The sequence below is a fragment of the Pseudophryne corroboree genome (assembly GCF_028390025.1).
Source record: "Pseudophryne corroboree isolate aPseCor3 chromosome 3 unlocalized genomic scaffold, aPseCor3.hap2 SUPER_3_unloc_41, whole genome shotgun sequence".
NCBI lineage: Eukaryota > Metazoa > Chordata > Amphibia > Anura > Myobatrachidae > Pseudophryne > Pseudophryne corroboree.
The window spans coordinates 963326-989886 of NW_026967532.1; the positions used below are offsets into that span (position 1 = coordinate 963326).

The window sequence follows — 26561 nt, forward strand, 5'->3', positions numbered from 1 at the left end:
GAGACTAATCCTGAAACCAACACGGGTGACGGTTCATCAATGTATTCGCCTGCTGGGAAACATGGTGGCGGCCTACGAGGCTCTTCAATTTGGCCAGTTCCATGCCAGAGTGTTCCAGTGGGACCTTTTGGACCAGTGGTCCAGATCGCATCTGCACATGCATCAGACGATAATCTTGTCAGCAAAGACCAGGATCTCACTCCTGTGGTGGCTGCAAACATCTCACCTATTAGAAGGACGCAGGTTCGGGATCCAAAACTGGGTCCTTGTGACCACGGATGCAAATCTCCGCGGGTGGGGAGCAGTCACGCAAGGACACAGCTTCCAAGGAAGATGGTCAAGTCAAGAAATGGTTCTTCACATAAACATTCTGGAGTTACGAGCCGTGTACAACTGCCTTCAACAAGCAACGCAGCTTCTTCAGGACCTGCTCATACAGATCCAGTCGGACAATGTGACAACAGTGGCTCACATAAACCGTCAGGGAGGAACAAAAAGCAGAGCAGCAATGGCAGAGGTGACCAGAATCCTCCTCTGGGCAGAAAGACATGCCAAAGCTCTGTCAGCAATCTTCATTCTGGGAGGGGACAACTGGGAAGCAGACTTCCTCAGCAGACACGATCTCCATCCGGTTCTGCGCATCCAACCTCCTTTTGTGCCTCCTGCGGCACCTTGGGATCTTAATGTGGTGTTGCAGTTCCTTAAATCGGACTGGTTTGAGCCTCTACAAGAGGTGCAGTTGAAGTTTCTCACTTGGAAAGTGGTTATGCTGCTGGCCTTGGCATCAGGCAGACGTGTGTCTGAATTAGCGGCTCTGCCTCACAAGATCCCTTATCTCGTTTTTCATGAGGATAGAGCTGAGCTACGCACGCGTCAGCAATTTCTTCCTAAGGTTGTGTCTTCTTTCCATATTAACCAACCTGTGGTAGTGCCAGTGGCTTCTGGCACTTCAGCCATTTCCAAATCCTTAGATGTCGTCAGGGCTCTCAGGATTTGTGTATCACAGACAGTTCCGTTTAGGAAAACGGAGGCTTTGTTTGTTCTTTATGACCCCAACAAGATTGAGTGTCCTGCTTCTAAGCAGACTGTTGCTCGCTGGATCAGAGGTACGATTCAGTACGCTCATTCAAAGGCAGGCTTGCCAATACCGACTTCGGTAAAGGCCCACTCTACGAGGAAAGTGGGTTCGTCCTGGGCGGCTGCCCGGGGTGTCTCGGCTTTGCAGATTTGCCGAGCGGCTACTTGGTCAGGTTCAAACACGTTTGCTAAATTTTACAAGTTTGACACCTTGGCGTCTGACGACCTTCAGTTTGGTCAGTCAGTGTTGCATGAACATTAGCACTCTCCCGCCCGTACTGGGAGCTTTGGTACATCCCCATGGTACTGAATTGGACCCCAGCATCTTCTAGGTCTAGGACATAAGAGAAAACAGGATTTTAATACCTACTGGTAAATCCTTTTCTCATAGTCCGTAGAGGATGCTGGGCACCCACCCTGTGCTATTTTACCCTGCATACTCGTATTATTATTATTATAATTCTTTACATAGTTCTCATGTGTTTTGATTGGTTACAGCGGTTGGCTGTTACGTTGTACATGCACGTTGGCATGGGTTGTGTTATGGCAATGTTTGGCGGCATATCTGTAGAGTGTGGGCTGGTATGAATCTCGCCCTAGTTTAATATTACTTTTCTCTCGAAGTTGTCCGTCTCCTCGGGCACAGTTCCTATACTGAGGTCTGGAGGAGGTGCATAGAGGGAGGAGCCAGCTCACTCTAGTTAAAAAGTCTTAAAGTGCCGAAGGCTCCTGCGGAACCGTCTATACCCCATGTTACTAAATTGGACTCCAGCATCCTCTACGGACTACGAGAAAAGGATTTACCGGTATTATAGGTATTAAAATCCTGTTTTTAAAAAATATATATATATCAACAGCAAGAGATTAAAGGAGAGTATAGACCAGTGCTTCCCAACCACGGTCCTCAAAGGGGTGTAGTACGGCTGACCGGTGGTCTCCTGACCGTCGGTCAGCTTACCGACGCCGGGATCCCGGCGGGGAGGAGCGAGTGCAACAAGCCCCTTGCGGGCTCGCTGCGCTCACCACGCTGCGGCTCGGTGGCGACCTGCGGTCGCCACGGGTTCTATTCCCACTCTATGGGTGCCGTGGACACCCCCCGAGTGGAAATAGTCCCTGTTGGTCAGCATGCCAACCATCGGTTTAATGACCCGTCGGGCTGCTAGAGGAGGTCATGTGACTGTCGGTCAGCTGACCGGCGGTCACATGAATACCACCCCCTCAAGGCACACTAACAGTCCTGGTTTTAGTGACATCCAGACTTGAACACAGGTGACTTAATTAGTACTTCAGTTATTTTGATTTAACCATGTGTGCTGATGCCTGGATATCACTAAAACCTGCACTGTTGGTGTGCCTTGAGGACCGCGTTTGGGAATGCCTGATATAGACCCTTTAAAAGACAAATTGGGAGTCTTAATCAAAAATGATAATGACATAGCGGACAAACTAAATGTAGTTTTTTTCCAACTGTATGTACAAGAGAAGACCAAATGCAGGGACTAACACACAATGTCACCAAAGATAATGCCCCACTGCTAAGTGCTTATTTAAATGAGGATGTAGTCTGTGACCGATTAATAAATGTAAAGATTAATAAGTCACCGAGTCCCGATGGAATTCACCCGAGGGTTCTTATGGAGCTTCACTCTGAACTTGCAAGACCGCTATTTTTGATCTTTAAAGATTCAGTTATATCAGGTATGGTTCCCAAAGACTGGCGTATAGCGGAAGTAGTGCCAATATTCTAAAAGGGAAGTAAAGCTGAACCGGGTTATTATAGACCAGTTAGTCTTACATCTATAGATCCCTAAGAAGGGTCTTGGTTGCTTTTCCATTCCCAGAGGATGAAAAAATTAAATGGGAGTCTCCACCTATAGTGGACATCTCTTTTTCCAGGCTGTCAAAATAACTTGTTTTACCAGTCCCGGGAACTACCGCGTTGAAGGACCCGGCTGATCGCAAGGTGGATGCTACGCTCAAATCCATATATACGGCTTCAGGGGCTATACTGCGGTCTACTACTGCCTGTGCATGGATTTCTAAAGCTATAGCCAGATGGTCAATCACTCTGCAGGAGGACTTGACTACGATGGATAAAGGTGACGTTGATTTATTCTTACGTAACATTCAGGATTCTGCAGGGTTCAGGGTAGATTCCATGAAGGACCTGGGTTCCATGGCTGCGGGGATCTCCTCCATGTCCGTCTCGGCTCGAAGGGGTCTCTGGCTGCGTTAATGGATGGCGGACGCGGAATCCAGGAAAAGCGTTGAGGGCCTACCCTACACAGGTTCTTTATTTGGGGAGGCGCTGGATGCGTGGATTTCCACGGCTACTACGGGTAAGTCTCCTTTTCTCCCCTCAGCTGCACTGGCTACGAAGAAGCCTTTTACACCAGCCACGTCGCAGTTCTTTCGGCCCGCGAGGCCTAGAAAGAACAAGCCTTCTCACACCTTCAGAGGTGGTCGTGCTAACGGAAAAAAGCCTGCTCCCGCAGGTTCCCAAGACCAGAAGCCTGCATCTGGTACCCACAAGTACTGGAGCTAAGGGCCGTGTACAACCGCCTTCTTCAAGCAGCACACCTTCTACAGGATTGAGCTGTTCAGGTGCAGTCGGACAACGTGACCACAGTGGCCTACATAAATCAACAAGGCAGAACGAAGAGCAGGGCTGCAATGTCGGAGGTGTCAAGAATCCTCTGGGCACAAAGGCACGCAGTGGCGATGTCAGCAATCTTCATTCTGGGATTAGAAAGCTGGGAAGCAGACTTCTTCAGCAGACACTATCGCCATCCAGGAGAGTGGGGCCTCCACCAGGAGATGTTCGAGGAGGTAACTGGTTGGTGGGGTGGTTCCTCACATAGACACGATGGCCTCCAGTCTCAACAAGAAGCTGCGGAGGTACTGTTCCAGGTCGAGAGACACGCAGGCAGTGGCGGTGGACGCACTGGTTCACGTCAGTGTATGTGTTCCCTCCACTTACTCTGATTCCAAGAGTTCTTCAACTTGTAAGAAGAACAAAGGTTCTGGCAATCCTCATTGCTCCGGACTGGCCAAGGAGGGCTTGGTACACAGATTTGCTGGATCTTCTGCAATATCCACAGCCCTTACCTCTTCGGGAGGATCTGCTGCTGCAGGGGCCGTTCGCTTATCAAGATTTACCACAGCTACGTTTGATGGCATAGCTCGGAAGGGTATCCCAAGCGAGGTGATTCCTACCCTGATACAGGCTAGGAAGGGGGTAACGTCTAAATATTACCATTGAATTTGGAAAAAATGTGTGTCTTGGGGTGTTTCCAAGAATGTACTGTGGTGGAGTTTCAGCTTGGACGTTTGCTCCTTTTCCTGCAAACGGGTGTGGATATGGGCCTGAAAATGGGCTCCATCAAGGTTCAGATCTCAGCTTTATCCATTTTCTTCCAGAAGCAATTGGCTGTCCTTCCTGAGGTTCAGACCTTTTTGAAAGGGGTTCTGCACATCCATCCTCCCTTTGTGGAGCCAATGGCACCCTGGGATCTTGATGTGGTATTACAGTTCCTGCAATCGGATTGGTTTGCGCCTCTACAGGAGGCTGAAATCAAGTTTCTCACGTGGAAGGCGGTCACTTTGTTGGCCTTAGCTTCTGCTCAATGCGTGTCGGAATTGGGGCTTTCTCCTCTAAAAGTCCCTATCTGATCTTCCATGAAGATAGGGCGGAACTCAGGACTCGTCCGCAGTTCCTGCCTAAGGTTGTATCAGCTTTTCATATCAACCAACCTATTGTGGTGCCAGTGGCTACTGACACCTCAATTGCTTCAAAGGCCTTGGATGTTGTGAGGGCTTTGAAGATTTATGTGAAGAGTACGGCTCGTCATAGGAAAACTGACTCTCTGTTTGTCTTCTATGATCTCAAGAAAATTGGGTGTCCTGCTTCTAAGCAGTCGATTTCATGCTGGATCAGGTTCACCATCCAGCATGCATATTCTACGGCAGGACTGCCGTGTCCAAAATCTGTAAAGGTCCACTCTACTCGTAAGGTGGACTCTTCCTGGGTGGCTGCCCGGGGTGTATCGGCTATATAGCTTTGCTGAGCAGCTACTTGGTCTGGGTCGGACACGTTTGCAAAGTTTTACAAGTTCGATACCTTGGCCTCTGATGTCCTCAAGTTTGGTCAAGCAGTTTTGCAGGAGCCTTCGCGCTCTCCCTGCTGTTCTGGGAGCTTTGGTACATCCCCATGGTACTTATATGGACCCCAGTATCCTCTAAGAGAAAATAGGATTTTAATTACCTACCCGTAAATCCTTTTCTCGTAATCCGTAGAGGATGCTGGGCGCCCGCCAACGCTTTGTTTTCCTGCTTTGGTTTTATAGTTCAGTACTGCCTGGTTCCTAGGTAAGTTCTGCGTTATTTACTGTTTCAGCTGTTGCTGAGATTTCCGGCATGTTGGCCGGATTTGCCTGTTGGGTGAGTCTGGTATGAATCTCGCCACTATCTGTGTATTTCCTTCTCTCGAAGTATGTTGTCTCCTCGGGAACAGTTTCTAGAGTCTGGTAGGAGGGGCATAGAGGGAGGAGCCAGCCCACACTATTAAACTCTTAAAGTGCTCATGGCTGCTAGTGGACCCGTCTATACCCCCATGGTACTAATATGGACCAGCATCCTCTACGGACTACGAGAAAATGATTTACCGGTAGGTAATTAAAATCCTATTTTTTAAACCTTAGATACTATGTTGCTATGTAATACAGAAGGAAACTATAGGTCAGTAAGACAATACAGTAGGAAACTATAGGTCAGTAAGACAATACAGTAGGAAACAGTAGGTCAGTAAGGCAATACAGTAGAAAACTGTAGGTCATTGAGGCAATACAGTGGCAAAGTGTAGGTCAGTAAGACAATATAGTGGGAAACTATAGGTCAGTAAGACAATACAATAGGAAACTATAGGTCAGTAAGACAATACAATAGGAAACAGTAGGTCAGTTAGACAATACAGTAGGAAACTATAGGTCAGTTAGACAATACAGTAAGATACTATAGGTCAGTAAGACAATACAGTAGGAAACTGCAGGTCAGTAAGACAATACAGTAGAAAACTGTAGGTCAGTAAGACAATACAGTAGGAAACTATAGGTCAGTAAGACAATACAGTAGAAAACTGTAGGCCAGTAAGACAATATAGTGGGAAACTATAGGTCATTAAGACAATACAAAAGGAATCTATATGTCAGTAAGACAATACAGTAGAAAACTGTAGATCATTAAGACAATACAAAAGGAAACTGTAGGTCAGTAAGACAATACAGTGGGAAACTAGGTCAGTAAAACAATACATTAATACCCCTTTCACATCGCACTAAAAACCCGGTATCGACACAGCATATTGCCGTGTCCAATCGGGTCAGTGTGTGATGTGAAAGGTCCTTTTCTGAATTAGCGGATCGCCTGACCCGATAATTCAACCCGGTAAAAAAGAAGGGTTATTACCGGGTTGATTACCGGGTCAGGTGCAATATGAATGAGAGCCGTTCCGATGCGACACGGCTCCCATTCACAGCATAGGCGGCGCAGGAGATGAGCTCATCTCCCGGCACCGCATTCACCTCCGCCCCTGCTGCTGTTGCACCCTCCGCTGCTATGGCAACCGACCCGGTATATTGCCAGGTCGGAAAGCCAGCAACGGAGTGCAAATGCTGGATCCCACCCGGTAAGTACACGTTTCTCTTACCGGGTAGGATCCGGCATTTGCGATCTGAAAGCAGCATAAGACACCATAGGTCAGTAAGAAACTATAGGTCAGTAAGACAATACAATAAGAAACTATAGATCAGTTAGCCAATACAGTAAACTATAGGTCAGTAAGACAATACTCTAGGAAACTATAGGTCAGTAAGACAATAGAGTAAGAAACTATAGGTCAGTAAGACAATACAGTAGGAAACTGTTATGATTCCAGTACTTCTGACCTGAGGAGATCTTATGACAAAGGCCAGAGTACTGGAAGGGAATGCTGGTTACGGGAGCAGGAAAGCCTAGTAACCCCTGGCGCCCTAACTCCGTTGTCTCGCCCGTGTTATCAGAAATCCCCTGCGAGACTATGGTTGCTTGAGCCCATGGCAGCCGCGTTTGAAGGGCGGATTACGTCTGCCCAACTCCGATGCCCCCTCAGGTCTTAATGGGAGACAAAGGGAAATCCGAGACAGGGTGATAACAAGGGGCCCTCTGACTAAGCAACCAGGCCAGGGGCTACAAGCTAACTAACTTAAACCAGAAGTATGTGCGGACAAACCGCCAGGGAAAAGGACAACCAAAAATCCACTGATCCGTAACTCCTATCCAGCACCGCTGGATACCAGAGTGGATTTGTGGGAGCGGAATCCTCCGCAAAAGCACCGAAACATAAAATAACCAAATGATAATAAGTAAGCGGTCAAGCCGCAACACACGGCTAAGCCGCGACTCACGAACACCACAGGATGTTAAAGGTGCTCGGTCTGGACTCCAGGAAAAGATGAAAACTTCCGAGTACTGGACCACTGAGGACAGGAACGACCGGATAGAACAGGACTGGAAAACTCTCTGCAACTGACACAGCAAACAGGAAGCTATAACCGGCGTCTGTGAGAAGTCCTGAGAGTGCTTTTAAATGGAAGCCCTCCAATCAGGTGCCAGACAGGGCTAATTACAACATGCCGTGCAGCTGCATGCTGCACGGCCAGGAACCAGTGAGGTGATTAATTTAGACCCAGCAACGGGGAACGCGGTCCGACAGTGGCGTCCCCGTTGCTAAGGTCTGTGCGGCTCCGTGCGCCCGGCGTCCAGCGTTGCTAGGGAGCCGGCGGCTGTCCGCATGCGGCGTCCCTAGTTGCTAGGCGCCGGGCCGCACTGACGAGCGGACCCTCGGCGCCTAACAGTACCCCCCCCCCCTTGAGGAGGGGTCAAGGAACCCCTAAGGCCAGGTTTCTGAGGAAATTCTCGAAAAAATGCCCTCTTGAGCCTCGGGGCATGGAGATCCTTATCCAGGACCCAAGACCTTTCTTCTGGACCATAACCTCTCCAATGTACCAGAAAATAAAGCCGACCCCGGGACAACTTGGAATCGAGAACCTTCTCCACCAAGAACTCCTGCTGACCTTGTACATCTACTGGTGATTTCCCCTGAGAGACCTTTCGAGGAAATCTACTGGAAGAAACGTATGGTTTCAACAAGGAGCAATGGAACGTATTTCCGATCCGGAGATTTCTTGGTAAACGTAACCGGAAAGCAACTGGATTGATTTTTTTTATAATATGAAATGGTCCAATAAATTTGGGGCCCAATCTGTCGAAGTTTAATGTTGCGAGTCGACAACCACACCCTATCTCCTACTTTAAAAGTGCAAGGCCGCCGGAGCCTGTCAGAAATTTTTTTCTCCCGAAATGCCGCTTTTCTGAGAGCAAGGTGCACTTTTCTCCAAATGAGTCTGAGATGAGAGGTCAAGGTCAGCGAGGAGACAGAGGAATGTTGAAAAAAGGAATTAGCCCTGGGGTGAAAACCGAAAACTGTAAAAAATGGAGACACATTGGTGGAGGAATGACAGGCATTGTTGTAAGCAAACTCCGCCAAAGGAAGAAACTCGGACCAATCATTTTGGAGTTTGGCCGAGTACAAACGCAAATACTGCTTTAATGATTGATTAACTCGCTCAGTCTGCCCGTTGGATTGGGGATGGTAGCTGGACGTTAATGACAATTTCATCTTTAATGAGGCACAAAAAGACTTCCAAAATTGTGCAATGAATTGTGGACCCCGATCAGAAACAATATCAGTGGGTAATCCATGGAGTCTGAAAACATGGCGGAGGAACAAAACTGCCAATCCCTGGGCAGATGGCAGTCGGGGAAGAGCAATGAAATGGGCCATCTTGCTAAAACGGTCCACTACTACCCATATGACTCGGCATCCGGCTGACAGAGGGAGGTCTACCACAAAATCCATGGAAATATGAGACCATGGCCTGAGAGGAACATTCAAGGGCATAAGTTGACCGATAGGCAAGGAACGAGGAACTTTATGCTGTGCACAGACTTGACAAGAAAAAACAAACTCCTTAATGTCTTTGGAAAGACCAGGCCACCATACTGAGCGGGAGACTAATTCCAGAGTCTTAGAGATCCCTGGATGCCCGGCAACTTTGCTATCATGAAACTCAGTCAAAACAGTTGCTCTCAAAAACTCAGGGACATAAAGACGACCAGCAGGAGTATTTCCAGGAGCTTGATGTTGAAGCTGCTTTAACTGGGTGAATAAATCTTGTGTGAGACCTGCCTGAATGACTGAAGACGGAAGTATGGGAGTAACAGGACTGTTATCATGAACTGAAAGAAAACTGCGTGACAGGGCATCCGCCTTGGTATTCTTGGAACCAGGCCTGAAGGTGATAAAAAACTTGAAACGAGTAAAAAATAAAGCCCAACGAGCCTGCCGGGCATTCAGCCGTTTAGCAGATTCGATGTACTGAAGATTTTTGTGATCAGTCAAAACTGAAATGGTATGTGTTGCTCCCTCAGGCCAATGCCTCCACTCCTCGGAAGCCCATTTAATAGCCAGTAATTCCCGGTTACCAACATCGTAGTTGGTTTCAGCAGAAGAGAATTTCCTGGACATAAAGGCACAAGGATGTAATTCTAGAGAGTCCGGATCCTTCTGAGACAGGATAGCCCCTACTCCAACCTCCGAGGCATCAACCTCAACAATGAAAGGCAATTCTGGGTTGGGATGTCTGAGGACTGGGGCTGAGATGAAGGCTTGTTTCAAGGCCTGAAAAGATACTTCAGCTTCACGTGACCAGTTGGTTGGATCCGCTCCCTTCTTAGTCAGTGCCACAATGGGAGCAACCAGGTCGGAAAAAGAATGAATAAACCTTCTATAATAATTCGCAAACCCTAAAAAGCGCTGAATTGCTTTTAAGTCGGTGGGTTGCGCCCAACTAAGGATGGCTTGGAGCTTCTTTGGTTCCATACAGAATCCCCGAGGGGAAATAATGTACCCTAAAAAGGATACCTCCGTGACATGAAATTCACACTTCTCCAGCTTGGCATATAGGTGATTTTCACGTAATTTTTGAAGAACCTGACGCACCTGGGTAACATGTTGTTCAATAGAGTCAGAATAGATCAAGATATCGTCTAAGTAGACGACTACGAATCTTCCAAGAAAATCACGGAGCACATCGTTAATGAGATCCTGGAAAACTGCCGGAGCGTTAGACAGGCCGAATGGCATAACCAGATACTCGTAGTGACCCGATTGAGTACTGAATGCCGTTTTCCACTCATCTCCTGACTTGATTCGGATGAGGTTATACGCTCCTCTCAGGTCAATCTTAGAAAAAATCACAGCCGAACGTAGCTGATCAAAGAGGACAGAAATCAGCGGCAAAGGGTAAGTATTCTTTACTGAGATCTTATTCAAGGCTCTAAAGTCAATGCAGGGTCTGAGTGATCCATCTTTCTTCTCCACAAAGAAGAAGCCTGCACTTAAAGGGGATTTAGATGGCCTGATAAATCCTTTCCCTAAGCTCTCTTTAACATACTCATTCATGGCCACAGTTTCTGGTCCGGACAATGCATATAACCTTCCCTTTTGCAATGTGGCACCAGGAATTAGCTCAATAGCACAATCATAAGGCCGATGGGGAGGCAAAATGTCCGCATTGCCCTTGGAAAATACATCAACAAAATCCTGGTATTCCACAGGAATGGGTGCGGGAATGACAGCAGCAATTCTGAGGGGAAGCGTAATACATTCCTTATTACAGATGGTACCCCATTGTGAGATCTCCCCCGACTGCCAATCAATGATGGGATTATGAAAGGCCAGCCAAGGGTGACCCAGAACCACTAGAACTGCTGGGCAATGGGTAAGGAAAAATTCAATTTTTTCGGAATGAAGAGCTCCTACCGAAAGTAGAACAGGGGGTGTACAGAGGGAAATAACCCCATTGGATAAGGGACTTCCATCCAAACCATGCATTGTGATATGCCTACCCAAGGTTAACTGAGGAATACCTAAGGCCTTGGCCCACGTTAAGTCCATAAAGTTCCCTGCAGCTCCACTGTCAACGAAAGCCGACACCGAAGAACAGAGGCCGCCAAAGGAAACTTTAGCTGGGACTAACAGGGAATTATTCGAGGAGATAAGCTGCAGACCAAAGTGAACCCCCTCACAATTCACTTGGTCGAGGCGTTTCCCGACTTGTTCGGACAATTACGGGCAAAATGTCCTTTACCCCCACAGTACAAACAAAGACCAGAATTTTGCCTTCTGGTTCTTTCTTCAGGAGACAGCTTGGAGAGACCCATCTGCATGGGCTCCTCTATGTCCATAGGAATGGAAAAAACACAAGGGGTAGACCCGACAGGTGCTCCTTTTTCAGCCCTCCGCTCTCTGAGACGACGATCAATCTTAATAGAAAGCTCCATGAGTTTATCGAGAGTCTCAGGAGCGGGATACTGAAGGAGACTGTCTTTTATAGACTCAGATAAGCCGAGGCGAAACTGACTGCGCAGGGCTGGGTCATTCCATCCACAGTCGTTCGACCAACGGCGAAACTCCGTACAATAAATCTCTGCGGGATTCCTACCCTGTCTGAGAGCACGTAACTGACTCTCGGCGGATGCCTCTCTATCAGGGTCATCATACAATAGCCCTAAAGACCCCAGAAAGGCGTCTACAGACAACAAAGCCGGATCCTCTGTTTTTAAACCAAAAGCCCAGGTCTGGGGAACCCCCCTGAAGTAAGGAAATAATAATTCCGACCCGCTGAGATTCCGTACCTGAGGAGACTGGTCTTAAACGAAAATAAAGTTTACAAGACTCTTTAAAATTAAAAAACTGCTTCCTATCACCAGAAAAACGGTCAGGCAAATGCATTTTCGGTTCAGGAACGACCCTCGGGGAAGTCCGTAAGAGATCTTCCTGTGACCTCACCCGAAGGGAAAGATCCTGAACCATCTGAGTAAGTTCTTGAATCTGGCTAACTAGAAGCTGGCCAGGATTTGGCCCTAAACCAGTGGGATTCATGAGGCCGACAAACCTTCTAAACTGAATAAAGGAAAAAATCAAACCCTGTTTAATTTTAAGTTTTGGTCTGGCCGGTTATAATGTTATGATTCCAGTACTTCTGACCTGAGGAGATCTTATGACAAAGGCCAGAGTACTGGAAGGGAATGCTGGTTACGGGAGCAGGAAAGCCTAGTAACCCCTGGCGCCCTAACTCCGTTGTCTCGCCCGTGTTATCAGAAATCCCCTGCGAGACTATGGTTGCTTGAGCCCATGGCAGCCGCGTTTGAAGGGCGGATTACGTCTGCCCAACTCCGATGCCCCCTCAGGTCTTAATGGGAGACAAAGGGAAATCCGAGACAGGGTGATAACAAGGGGCCCTCTGACTAAGCAACCAGGCCAGGGGCTACAAGCTAACTAACTTAAACCAGAAGTATGTGCGGACAAACCGCCAGGGAAAAGGACAACCAAAAATCCACTGATCCGTAACTCCTATCCAGCACCGCTGGATACCAGAGTGGATTTGTGGGAGCGGAATCCTCCGCAAAAGCTCCGAAACATAAAATAACCAAATGATAATAAGTAAGCCGCAACACACGGCTAAGCCGCGACTCACGAACACCACAGGATGTTAAAGGTGCTCGGTCTGGACTCCAGGAAAAGATGAAAACTTCTGAGTGCTGGACCACTGAGGACAGGAACGACCGGATAGAACAGGACTGGAAAACTCTCTGCAACTGACACAGCAAACAGGAAGCTAACACCGGCGTCTGTGAGAAGTCCTGAGAGTGCTTTTAAATGGAAGCCCTCCAATCAGGTGCCAGACAGGGCTAATTACAACATGCCGTGCAGCTGCATGCTGCACGGCCAGGAACCAGTGAGGTGATTAATTTAGACCCAGCAACGGGGAACGCGGTCCGACAGTGGCGTCCCCGTTGCTAAGGTCTGTGCGGCTCCGTGCGCCCGGCGTCCAGCGTTGCTAGGGAGCCGGCGGCTGTCCGCATGCGGCGTCCCTAGTTGCTAGGCGCCGGGCCGCACTGACGAGCGGACCCTCGGCGCCTAACAGAAACTAAAGGTCAGTAAGACAATAAAGTAAGAAACTATAGGTCAGTAAGACAATACGATAGGAAACTATAGGTCAGTAAGACAATACAGTAGGGAACATCTAAAAAGCCTTTTTAAATGAGTTCCTCCTAACACCGCACAACTGCTCAGTGCGCAGACATTTGTGCGCAAAATAAAAAACCTATGGAGAATTATCACCAATAACTTTTTGCGGCTAATTGGATAGGGAGTTTTTGCGATGAACTGAATCCCCCCCATAAAATGTTTATACATACAGTATGATGTTACATTGAGATTACCGCTGGAGGAAACTCTGCCACAATATAATTGAATGTAATTTAGCCCGTCCTCGTATGGGTGAAATATATAAATATATTCTTACTGAACAGGATTACTAGCACTGAATCAGTTATCACCCAATATAATATACATGCCGATGTTTAACAACAAATAGACTTGTTTGTTTATTACATTATTCACCTTTATACATTTACCTTTGTGTTTAATATATCACTGATTTATCTTACATACTTTACTGTACTTAATAAAGGTTATATATTATTTATTAGTGCACAAACAGGACAGCACTTTCTCTTCTTTGGTGTTTTATTATTGCAAAGCCCATGTCACCTCTAGTAATCCCACATGAGTGCCCATGTCACCTCTAGTAATCCCACATGAGCGTCCGTGTCACCTCTAGTAATCCCACATGAGCATCCATGTCACCTCTAGTAATCCCACATGAGCGTCCATGTCACCTCTAGTAATCCCACGTGAGCGTCCATGTCACCTCCAGTAATCCCACATGAGCGTCCGTGTCACCTCCAGTAATCCCACATGAGCGTCCATGTCACCTCTAGTAATCCCACATGAGCGTCCATGTCACCTCTAGTAATCCCACATGAACGTCCGTGTCACCTCTAGTAATCCCACATGAGCGTCTGTGTCACCTCTAGTAATCCCACATGAGCGTCCATGTCACCTCTAGTAATCCCACATGAGCGTCCGTGTCACCTCTAGTAATCCCACATGAGCGCCCATGTCACCTCCAGTAATCCCACATGAGCGCCCGTGTCACCTCCAGTACTCCCACATGAGCGTCCGTGTTACCTCTAGTAATCCCACATGAGCGTCCGTGTCACCTCTAGTAATCCCACATGAGCGTCCATGTCACCTCCTAGTAATCCCACATGAGCGTCCATGTCACCTCTAGTAATCCCACATGAGCGTCCATGTCACCTCTAGTAATCCCACATGAGCGTCCATGTCACCTCTAGTAATCCCACATGAGCATCCGTGTCACCTCCAGTAATCCCACATAAGCGCCCGTGTCACCTCTAGTACTCCCACATGAGCGTCCGTGTCACCTCTAGTAATCCCACATGAGCGTCCGTGTCACCTCTAGTAATCCCACATGAGCGTCCATGTCACCTCCTAGTAATCCCACATGAGCGTCCATGTCACCTCTAGTAATCCCACATGAGCGTACTTGTCACCTCTAGTAATCCCACATGAGCATCCATGTCTCCTCTAGTAATCCCACATGAGCGTCCATGTCACCTCTACTAATCCCACATGAGCGTCCATGTCGCCTCTAGTAATCCCACATGAGCGTCCATGTCACCTCTAGTAATCCCACATGAGCGTCCATGTCACCTCTACTAATCCCACATGAGCGTCCATGTCACCTCTAGTACTCCCACATGAGCATCCATGTCACCTCTAGTAATCCCACATGAGCGTCCATGTCAGCTCTACTAATCCCACATGAGCGTCCATGTCAGCTCTACTAATCCCACATGAGCGTCCATGTCAACTCTACTAATCCCACATGAGCGTCCATGTCTCCTCTAGTAATCCCAAATGAGCATCCGTGTCACCTCTAGTAATCCCACATGAGCGTCCGTGTCACCTCTAGTAACCCCACATGAGCGTCCATGTCACCTCTAGTAATCCCACATGAGCGTCCATGTCACCTCTAGTAATCCCACATGAGCGTTCAGTGTTGATCAAGCTCCAGTCTAAGCATCCTAACTTTTTTTGTTTTTTAATAAACATAAAATTAATGATTACTGGTAAAAATGTCTGTTATAGAATTATATAATGTATCCTGTAACACCCTGGGTCCACTCTACTCATTATATTTATTAATGTATTTTATTTCCAGCAGATGGGCACACAAGCAGGAATATCTCAGAAGGATATCTAATGTTATCTCTGGATTCTGAAATAACAGATACTGATAGTAGACAGGATTCTCCAGGAGATAACCCCATTACCCAAATTATTCATCCAGCTCTATCAGCTGATCCCTCTGATCCTGGGAAATGTTCTCCTGATCACTCTGATATTGGTGCATCTATTACAGCTCTGACAGTAGATACAGAGTTTCCCTGTTCTATAGATGCCATATGTTTTACACAGAACACAAACCTTATTACTAATCAGCCAGCTAAAGCAGATGAGAGGCCATTTGCATGTTCTGAGTGTGGGAAATGTTTTACATATAAATCTTATCTTGTTAGACATGAGAGAAGTCACACAGGTGAGAGGCCATATTCCTGTTCTGAGTGTAGGAAATGTTTTGCATGTAAATCAGTTCTTGTTACACATCAGAGAAGTCACATAGGTGAGATGCCATTTTCCTGTTCTGAGTGTGGGAAATGTTACACACAGAAATCAGCTCTTGTTACACATCAGAGAAGTCACACAGGCGAGAAGCCATATTCCTGTTCTGAGTGTCGGAAATGTTTTGCACGGAAATCAGCTCTTGTTATACATCAGAGAAGTCACACAGATGAGAAGCCGTATTCCTGTTCTGAGTGTGGGAAATGTTTTGCACACAAATCACATTTTGTTACACATCAGAGAAGTCACACAGGTGAGAAGCCGTATTCCTGTTCTGAGTGTGGGAAATGTTTTTCATCGAAACCAGATCTTGTTAGTCATCAGAGAAGTCACACAGGTGAGAAGCCATATTCCTGTTCTGAGTGTCGGAAATGTTTTGCACGGAAATCACATCTTGTTGTACATCAGAGAAGTCACACAGGTGAGAAGCCGTATTCCTGTTCTGAGTGTGGGAAATGTTTTGCACACAAATCACATCTTGTTATACATCAGAGAAGAAGTCACACAGGTGAGAAGCCATTTTCCTGTTCTGCGTGTGGGAAATGTTTTGTACGGAAATCAGATCTTGTTACACATCAGAAAAGTCACACAGGTGAGAAGCCATATTCCTGTTCTGGGTGTGGGAAATAAACTCTTGATAGACATGAGAGAAGTCACACAGGTGAGTAGCCATATTCCTGTTCTGAGTGTGGGAAATGTTTCGCACAGAAATCAGCTCTTGTTACACATCAGAGAAGTCACACAGGTGAGAAGCCATATTCCTGTTCTGAGTGTGGGAAATGTTTTGCACTGAAATCAAATCTTGTTACACATCAGAAAAGTCACACAGGTGAGAAGGCATTTTCATGCTGTGAGAGAAATGTAACCGCTCTTGTTGAACATATTAGACATTACCCAAGTACGTAACCATTTAAATCTTCTGGAGTATAATTATCACTGTCGTGCAATGTTCCTCAAGGGGGAATCCTATCTCCTATGCTTTATAAAATATACATGCTACCACTGGGTGATATAATCAGACGTCATGGCCTGGTCTACCACAGCTATGCAGATGACCTGCTTTTTGCTCCATGTACTGAGAACCTAATACCAATCCTAAATGGTTGTCTAGCTGAGCGCCAGGGGTGGATGATGCCAGTTAGCTGTGACTCAGTCTTTGTGAAACATAATAGAAGCTCACCAACAAAGGACAAGACTACAGCTTTACCAACCATCTGGATTTATGTTTTGGTGTTCAGAATTGCAAAATACTGAACATGTGCTGAATCTTTGTGTTGTCCTGGTATGTGGCTGACACAGACATCAGGTATCCGCCACATACAAATCCTCGTTCTTCCATCTGTGGACCATAGCCAGAATCAGGCACTTGATTCCCTTAGAAGTTCATAGACTACTGCAATGCCATCTACCTGGGTCTCCCAGCAAAAGAATGACAGAGCTTGCAGCTAGTACAGAATGCAGCAGCCAAGCTGTTACCTAACCTGCCCGTTCCTGCCACATAACACCCATTCTCTGCTCCCTTCACCGGCTGCCTGTAAGATGACAAATCTATTTCATAATTGGCTAACTGACCTTCCCAGCCCAACATTACATGGTCCAAGGTACTAGAAGCAGCTTCTGCCTCCTTACTGCCCTGCTTGCTTGCTTCTACAGATGGACTGTTACCAGCAGTACCAAGAATCTCCTGTCATTCATTTATGGGTTGAACGTTTAGCTTTGACCATGGAACTCACTGCCTTGCACAGTCCAAGAGGCCTCCACTCTAGAGACCTTCACAAGCAGACTGATGACTGTTACTCACGCTTTTCATTAATGTATCTCTATTTACTTCCTAAATAATATATCCCAAATGCTTAGGTCTTTTTTCTGCTGTTTATTTTGTATCTTGTGCTTTGTGTAAATGTGAATGTCTAATACCAGTTTCCACAATATGTATTGCTGCACGACAATATGGCGGCCATTGGAACGTGTTTTCACTTCTAGTTTGCCTAACTTGTTACATACACTCATCTTGATAAGGAGTGCCAGAGTGTTTTCTGATACAAGATCCTGTCCATATATACCCTGTACATTATCATGTGCATTAGAGTCACCCGGGTTTCATCTGCGGTGGTTTGTTGTATGTAACATACAACATATATGGCGCGGATACTTCCCTGTATTTCATAATAAAAGCTTTTGTTTGCATCTAATTATTGCATTATAGCTTTTATTTTTTATTCTGTTTTATATTCCCGTCTGAGTAATTACACCATAATGTCTAATCTCGGAGTGGACCCCAGAATCTGTAAAGAAACCTTGTAAGTGTTCCATCATTCTGTTACGTGTAAGCATACAGGTAAGTGATGGCATGGTGGTCAGTGACCGTCACATTCCGGTGGTATAATGGAAGTGGACTGTCTGGGCTTATTCCAGTCCACTGCAGAAATAAAAAACTCAGCCTTTATCCTGCTTATAAAAATTACAAAGCCCATAAATCAAGCTTGGCCGGACAAGACAGAAGCCACATTAATGGTGGCACATCATATAGGCCGAGGACCCATACTTCTGGTATATATGGCATAACTCCCTCTTCACCCCCACAAAAACCTTCCCTTCACCATTCACAATGTCCACCATTGCCCCTTCAGAAGGGACACAACTTTCCTTTGCTTGTTCCACCTCCTCCTTCACAGAGCCCAGGACCACCTCCATGACCATTTCATGTTAATCTGGAGGCCAGGAATCTGGGAGGTTGGTGGCCTGAGATAGCCACAGAACCACCAGGTAGTGGGCAAGAAGAATCCACAGCCTCCTGAGGAACTGGAGAGTCCAAGGATCCACCCCGCATGGGGTAAAGAAGGGACAACCACAGGGACTGGCTCACCAATTTCCTTCCTAAAAGCTGCTCTTTACCCAGTTTGGAACCTGTGGGATCCCACTCCAATTTCCCTTGAGTGTCCTTACCCTCACTAATCCCTTCTGAACCTACCAGTTCCTTCCCCTTCCAACCACTCCTCCTTTTTAAGCTTTTCACCACCTGCTGTGTGAGTCCCATCCAACTACTCCATTCCTTGACTCATTGGTGTAGCAACCCCCTTCTCCCCTCCACCCCCACCACACTGCTACACTGAAGTTAAGCTGTGAGGCTTGCTGCTAGCAGTACTCACTACTCAGCACACACACTCACATCATGATTACACAGCTGTGCCAGAGACACTGTCTCACTGACAACCAGGATGAGACACTCCCAGAAAGGCATGTATGTATGAGTACGGAGAGAGTGGGAGCAGTGGGGCTGCATGACTGACAGCTGAGCCTGTCACGTCAGTGAGGTGACAAAATGCAAGATATAATCACCTAGCTAAATCAGGCACTAATGCAATGTTACATGTATTAAATGAGCACCAAATATATTGATTATTTGATAGCAGCTCCTATGCGGCAACTTGCGGCAACTTGATGCCTTAGACGATATAGATTGTTTAAGTTTCAATAGAGACATAAAAGAGCGCTGATGGTATATAAATAAAAATATTTCTAATATTTATTAGAGTTCAACACAATAAAAACAGTTATGCCAATAATAACCAGATAAAATGTAGCCACAATATTTCTCAAACGTCCTAGAGGATGCTTGGGACTCCGTAAGGACCATGGGGTATAGACGGGATCCGCAGGAGACATGGGCACACTATAAGACTTTTACTGGGTGTGAACTGGCTCCTCCCTCTATGCCCCTCCTCCAGACCTCAGTTAGATTCTGTGCCCAGGAGAGACTGGACACACACTACGGGAGCTCTACTGAGTTTCTCTGGAAAGACTTTATGTTAGGCTTTTTTATTTTCAGGGAGACCTGCTGGCTACAGGCTCCCTGCATCGTGGGAGTGAGGGGAGAGAAGTCAGACCTACTTCTTCTTAGTTAAGGGCTCTGCTTCTTAGGCTACTGGACACCATTAGCTCCAGAGGGTTCGATCACTTGGTGCGCCTAGCTGCTTGTTCCCGGAGCCGCGCCGTCATCCCCCTCACAGAAGCCAGAAGAAAGAAGCCAGGTGAGTATACAGAAGACTTCAGTGACGGCAGAAGACTTCAGTAACGGAGGTACAGCGCGGCGGTAGCGCTGCGCTCCATGCTCCCACACACCAACGGCACTCACAGGGTGCAGGGCGCTGGGGGGGAGCACCCTGGGCAGCAGGTTACTGATGTTCTAAATCTGGCATAAAAAAGCTTATTCGATACCTGGGCGCCGGATCCCAGACCCCCGCCGGTATGAAGCAGCGCACTGCGCGCCATTACTCCCACGCCGACGGCTTGTACATGGGTGCAGGGCGCAGGGGGGGCACCCTGGGCAGCGGTTTATACCTTTTTTTAAGGGTGGCTACACGATATACAGTGTGTGGACACTGTATAGGGACCCCTGCTGGCATAAAAAACGCTGTATTACTAGCGGGCTGAAGCTTAGCCCTCATAACACTTTCAGCACCATTTTTCTCCATGTCCCCGCCATAACAGTGAAAACAGTACAAATGTGGGGGGGGGCACAGTGTTTAGTGCTATATTGACAATATAACACTTTGTTAGATAAATGGGCTTGTAATACTGTGTGTTGTGAATGTATCCCTGTGTGTTCCCTGGTCAGACATTCCCACTATAGCTTTTTAGTCGACATATGTCGACAGGCATGAGTACTCTGTCACAAAGTTAGGGGATCGCTGTCGGCGTCGCTGACGCCTGTTGTTGCTTGTTGCAGTAGATGCAGTGTCAGCAGGTCGGTAGTTGTTTGCTTTGCAAAAGTAATCACTGTAGGGGAGACACAGTGGTATGTAGGTGACCCTGTCGGCACCAACTCTTATTACTGGGTGTAAATTAACATACTGTAACTGCCTTATACCTATATATATATATTTATATGTATATGTATCGTATGGTTCCTTGGGCCTGTAGCTGGAGCACAGATATGGTAGTATGTGTGGGGGAGTGTTATATATGTATACTTCCCACGGACCTCTCGGGATCACCAGAATGTTATTTTGCCTGGTTAATACTCCCTGCTGTCAACGATTATTAGTTTTTCTGTTGACCATACGTTGTCCTGTCAGATCCACAACTGGGTTTTCAGTACATGATCATACACATTCAGAACACATTAATGTCACTAGGGACCCTATGGTTCCGGACAATCCGCTTATATGTATGATATATATATATATATATATATATATATATATATATATATATATATAAAATATAGGATGTGTGTGTAGTTGTGTATTACGTTATGATTTATAATGAGTGCTGAGGTAAAAGTATTATTTCTCATGTGCTGGTCACTCTGTTGATAAAGCTCTAGGTCGGCCGTGACAAGCTGAAAGGAGTCCGAATGTTTATTCTTTTCCCGCTGCGGATTGAATACTGTGAAAGTCAACTCCTGGTCGACACGGGGCTCTGTCACACAGGATCGGACACAGGAAGCTGAGTGATATTTTATTTTCTATGCTCAGCGGTTATTTGCATTACATGCACATGGGGGAGTGTGTATTTTTGGAAAGGCATCCGATAGTATTACCCTAAATAGAGAGAGGGGATGTTTCTTGTGACTGCACAAGAAATGCTGAGGCTGACTCCGAGAGTTACTGGAGTGTTTCCCTGGGACGGTGTACCACTGTGTGGGGAGGCCTCAGTCCAGTCAATCTCAGTGGATACCACTGGTGGGTCTAACTTCGTGAGTTAGATTCCCTCACAACGGTTGGTGACGCATTCTGTTGTGGGATGTTTTGATACCGTTCTTTTTTCCCTTTCGGTGCAGATTGTGGAAGGTGAAAAGGTAAGAGTTCTGCAGCCTTGTCAGGTTCGCAGAAGCAGATGTCGTTTTCTGTTTCTACCACATCCACCGCATGTCGCTGGGTCTGTCTGGCTGGAGGCCACTCCTGTGGAACTCGTCTACTACTCTTCAGTCAGTCTGAGAATGGCCTTGGACCTGTGAGTTAATAATGGATTCTAAAGGGGGTCATGCTGGAGTTACAGATGATTCCCCTCACTGATTTTTTGAATAGATCTTACCGATTCCCCTCTGGAAAGGGAGGTAGTACGCGACACCATACCAGAGTTGCGTCAGGTTCAGGACATTGTCCTGCTGTCCCTAAAAAAAAGAAGAAAAAAAGAAAAGATTTCTACTTACGAAGGGAGCTCCAGCACGTAAAGGTAGAAAAGGGGTTAAATGCGTTTTTCTCCGCATTCGGCTTACCTGGGTTGATGTCCAGGATTGTCTTTGCCATTTCACCGGAGTGATGGCAGTATGATGGGTTTCTTTCAATAGTAAGAGCCATTGTTATTCTGTACTGAGACGCTCTCCTGTTTAAGGCGAGGTCAAGAGACAAGTGGTGCAAATCGTTGTTTCTCTCTGACTGTTTTTCAACACAGGGGAAGGCTGTTATTCCCAACAACGCAGATGTCGGAGGTGGGTATCAGAGTAGATACTGAGTGGTTGAAGTTCTGTGTGTTCCTGTGGAAAGAGGTCTGAGGATCCGGAGTCGGATCAGATTTGCATTGATGAAGAAGATGGGTGCGGCCTAAGAGGCCTTTTCATGAGCAGGTCAAATGCCAGAGTGGTTTTCACAGTACATGATTGCTTTATAAATCTGTGCACGTAGGCCACAAATACAGCTAATAGGAATCAGTCAAATATAATCAATTATTAGCAAGATTTATAATCAAAAAAAGGACACACTAGTCATACTGCAAAGTATGCCTATACTGTGTTTGAACAGATGAGTTGCTCTTAGGACAAACTGAGACACTCTATTTAGCCTGAATTTCTACAAATAAACAATTAACACCTGACATAATAGGTGGTTTTGACACATTTGTCTCCTCTCTCCTTAATTGTACTTGACTGATTCCTATCAGCTGTATTTGTCCTATGTGCACAGATTTATAAAGCAATCATTCTTCTCCGTTCTTTTTCTTATATGCCCAATTCATGCCATATTGGCATTTATTGCTATTATTTTCTTTCCTTACACTCCTGCACATCTGTGCCCATGTGCGCTCTCCAGTTCTTCTCACCACGGTGGTGGTGACCAATTTCTGTGGAAGCCCCAGCTATGGACAGCAGAAGCACATCTCTGCTTACTAGGAATAAGTACTCACTCATCCACCTGTTTACGGCCATACTCCACAGGAGACGCCTAATCTTGTCTGATCTTGGAAGCTAAGCTCTGGAAGGCCTGGTCAGTACTTGTTTGGGAGACTGCCAAGGAACACCAGGTGCAGTAAACTTGGTTGGAAAGCAGAAGGAACATTACCTTAATCTTCAACCTTATTTCCCTTTTTTCTTCTTTCATTAGAACTAACAGAACGACCCTCCCAAGCTTTACAGGTGTACTTTCCCACAAACGTGCTGTGTCTCAACACCACCTCTTCATGACTTAAACCACTATATGTTGGTCATCACTAATTTCCTATCAATTCAGCAGATTGTACACTCTTGTCTAATCCGCTGCATTAAAATGCCTATGGTGACACCACTGTTAGACATCTATACAGAAGGTGGATCCACACCACATTAGGCAACAAACCTTTCAATCTATTGGTGCTCAGATTAACTCACGGGATATCACTTTAGGAGACTTTGACTATCCACTCATTGTCAGTGGACATATGTTAAGCCACTCCTGTGACTATATATAATACATTTTCACCTTGGCAGTATTTACTGTTAATTAATCTTATACAATTCTGGTATTTATATTTTTATTTAAAATACTTGATCTTGATTGTCACACTATATCTTATATGATCCTAAATAAAGGTTAATTTTAATTGTCTCATTTTTTCATAAAGACTGCCCCAGCACAGAGTCTTTCTTTTTTTCTCCTTATTTACAACTGGCATGGGTTAGGGTTAACACATTGATTCATCATTTTGCTATCCTTTACCGATGCACCATTGGTTGTAGCCAATTTCTCCCCATCGACATATGGCGGTGGTGGTGCGCTCGCAATCGCTTTCCCGCTAGGTTTGGAACTCGCCGTGTGAGCCATTTCCCTTTGCACCTCCCCCTCTTGCTGCCACAGATTTAAACAGTCGGTATGTCTGATCCTGTTTTCTAGATTTGATCAGACATATTCTAATTCTTATGCTCAGCAGTATCTCTGGTTCAAAAGTACCCATCTTAGGGAATGATGCCCTTTCTTCAGCAGTCATACGTATCCATTCATTGCAAAAAGCCTCTGCGTGTGAACCATGGCCCTCATTCCGAGTTGTTCGCTCGGTATTTTTCATCGCATCGCAGTGAGAATTCTCTTAGTGCGCATGCGTAATGTTCGCACAGCGCATGCGCCAAGTAACTTTTTTTTTTGTATAATCTGTTTTTATTGTAATAATATAGACTTACAACAAATTGCAAACATATCTGGGTATCAATCAAAGGCAAAATGGTATGACAACATGAGCGTATATAGATCGATAATCGCATATTCTGGATAGTTGTAGTCCACATCAACATTTTGGTTTAAGGGAAACTAATAATGGATAGATATGTAACAAGAAGAAGAAAAAGGGAAAGAAAACATCAGAAGATTGGGGTGACTAAACCGAGTATGATAAGCAAGGAGAGTAAGACATGTGCAGTGATTCAGGCATTAGGCTTTTTCATCTAAGATCCCATTACCAATTGAGTCAAAAGCCAGTTCCCGTCCTTTACTCTATTTTGTAGAGGAAATGTAAGTCGTATATGGTTCGGATGTCTTGTAATCTATCCAAGGCCACCATATAGCAGTAAATTCGGAACGCCTGTCCCCTGCGCTCATTAATACATCTTCCATGTTCATATAATAATCTAATCTGGAAAACCAGGTATTCCTTGTGGGGGGGTTGACAGATTTCCACATTGTGGGGATCACTGCTCGTGCGGCGTTGCCCAGGTGTCGTATTAATGATGACTTGTAGGTAGAGATTGGGGTAGTGGAATGATTTAGTAGCCAAAAGGCTGGGTCAGACGGGACGGAGGTATGTAAAATGGCTTTGGAGGTTGAGATTACATCATCCCAGTAATTTTTAATAAGGGGACAGGTCCACCAGATGTGTAGTAGAGAGCCTAGGTCTCTATGACATCTCCAGCAGGTAGGTGAGATGGATGGGGAAATGACGTGTAAGAGAGTGGGGTGTCTGTACCACCTCATTAGGATCTTATATTGTGTTTCTCTGACTTGGATACATATGGAGCTCTTATGTGTTTTAAGAAAGATAGAGTCCCATTCCTTATCCGAGAGTGAGATGTTTAGATCTCTCTCCCACTTTTGAATAAAATGGGGAGGCATCAGGGAGTTAGATGCACATAGAAGCTTGTACAGGGTGGAGATAGTGTGTATTGGATTCATAGGGGCCACACACATTTTTTCAAACGCGGTCAGCTCCCTTGATGCTTCACGGTATGCATTATTTGTATGTAGGAAGTGACGGATCTGTAGGAATTTCCAGAAATCTCTTTGTGGAATCTCCCATTTCTCTCGTATCTCCGAGAACTGTTTAACTCCGGATGGGTGGACCAACTGCCCCACTCTAAAGAGTCCCTCCAATGCCCAGTTTTGATAATATCCTAGTGAGAGGCCAGGTGGGAAGGTCTGATTACTCAGAAAAGAGGTTAGGGGGCCAAAAACAGAAGAGATGCACGATCTTCTTCGTGTCCCCTTCCAAAAAGAAAGTGTAGGAGAAATGGTCGGGTGAGGTCGTATTAATTTGGGCAAGGTCGGGAGCCATGGGAAGATTTCTGGGAACAGCTGCAGGTATGAACCTTCCAAGACCACCCATTGTTTAATCTCCCGGCTCCTGGTCCAGTCCAAGACTCTGCTCAGGAGGATTGCTTGGTAGTAGATTTCAATATCTGGTAATAGAAAGCCCCCTTTCTGGGGAGGTCGAGTCAGGATTGACCTTTTGATTCTGGGTCTCTTACGACGCCATATAAATTGCTGGATCAAAGATCTCACGGTCCGGAACCAGGAGTCAGGGATCTGAATCGGTAAGGTCTGAAGGAGATAAAGCAGTTTGGGTAGTGTATTCATCTTTACAACATTGATTCTACCAAGCCAAGAAAGATTATGATATTGCCATCTGCAATAGTCGTTTCTAATGGCTTGGAGAATGGGGTGGAAATTCAAGGACAGTAGACGTGAGGAGTCGCTGGATAGTTGAACTCCCAGGTATGTAATGTGGGAGTCCCTCCACTGGAAAGGGAACATAGCTTTCAAGCCAATTAGCACCGACTGGGGGGTTGAGATATGAAGGGCATAGGATTTGGATGTGTTGATTTTAAAACCTGATAGTGAACTGAAAATGTCTAATTCGCTCATCAGGTTGGGGAGCGAGTGTGCGGGGTCTGTGACCGTCGTCAGCAGATCATCTGCAAATAGAGCAAGTTTATAATCTATATCCCCTACTTGTAGTCCCTTAATCTTGTCATTAGCTCTAATTGCTCTGGCTAGGGCTTCAATACAGAGGACAAAGATCAGGGGGGATAAGGGGCAGCCCTGTCTCGTTCCATTACCAATTAGAAAGTTATCAGAGAGAGTCCCATTAACCCGTACCTTAGCTGATGGTTGTGTATACAAAGATAATATTCTATGGAGAGCTCGTGGGCCCAACCCAATATGCTCCAGCACCGCTCTCATGAAATCCCAATTTACCCTGTCAAAGGCCTTTTCGGCATCTGTGGACAGTAATACAGTAGATATCTTACTGCTGGAGGCCAAATGGATTAGACTGAGGAGTTTAGTCGTGTTATCCTTCGCTTCCC

General features: G+C 46.0%; 1 protein-coding gene and 1 pseudogene across 1 annotated transcript; both read left to right on the forward strand.

The window, feature by feature from the left end:
* Nucleotides 1-349: 349 nt before the first annotated feature.
* Nucleotides 350-16451, forward strand: LOC134984237 (gastrula zinc finger protein XlCGF17.1-like). The gene is made up of 2 exons (XM_063949862.1): nt 350-479; nt 15531-16451. The coding sequence occupies exons 1-2, from the start codon at nt 350-352 to the stop codon at nt 16418-16420; spliced, it is 1020 nt and encodes a 339-aa protein (XP_063805932.1). The 3' UTR covers nt 16421-16451.
* Nucleotides 16452-22928: 6477 nt separating this feature from the next.
* Nucleotides 22929-23047, forward strand: LOC134984243 (5S ribosomal RNA; annotated as a pseudogene).
* Nucleotides 23048-26561: the final 3514 nt, after the last annotated feature.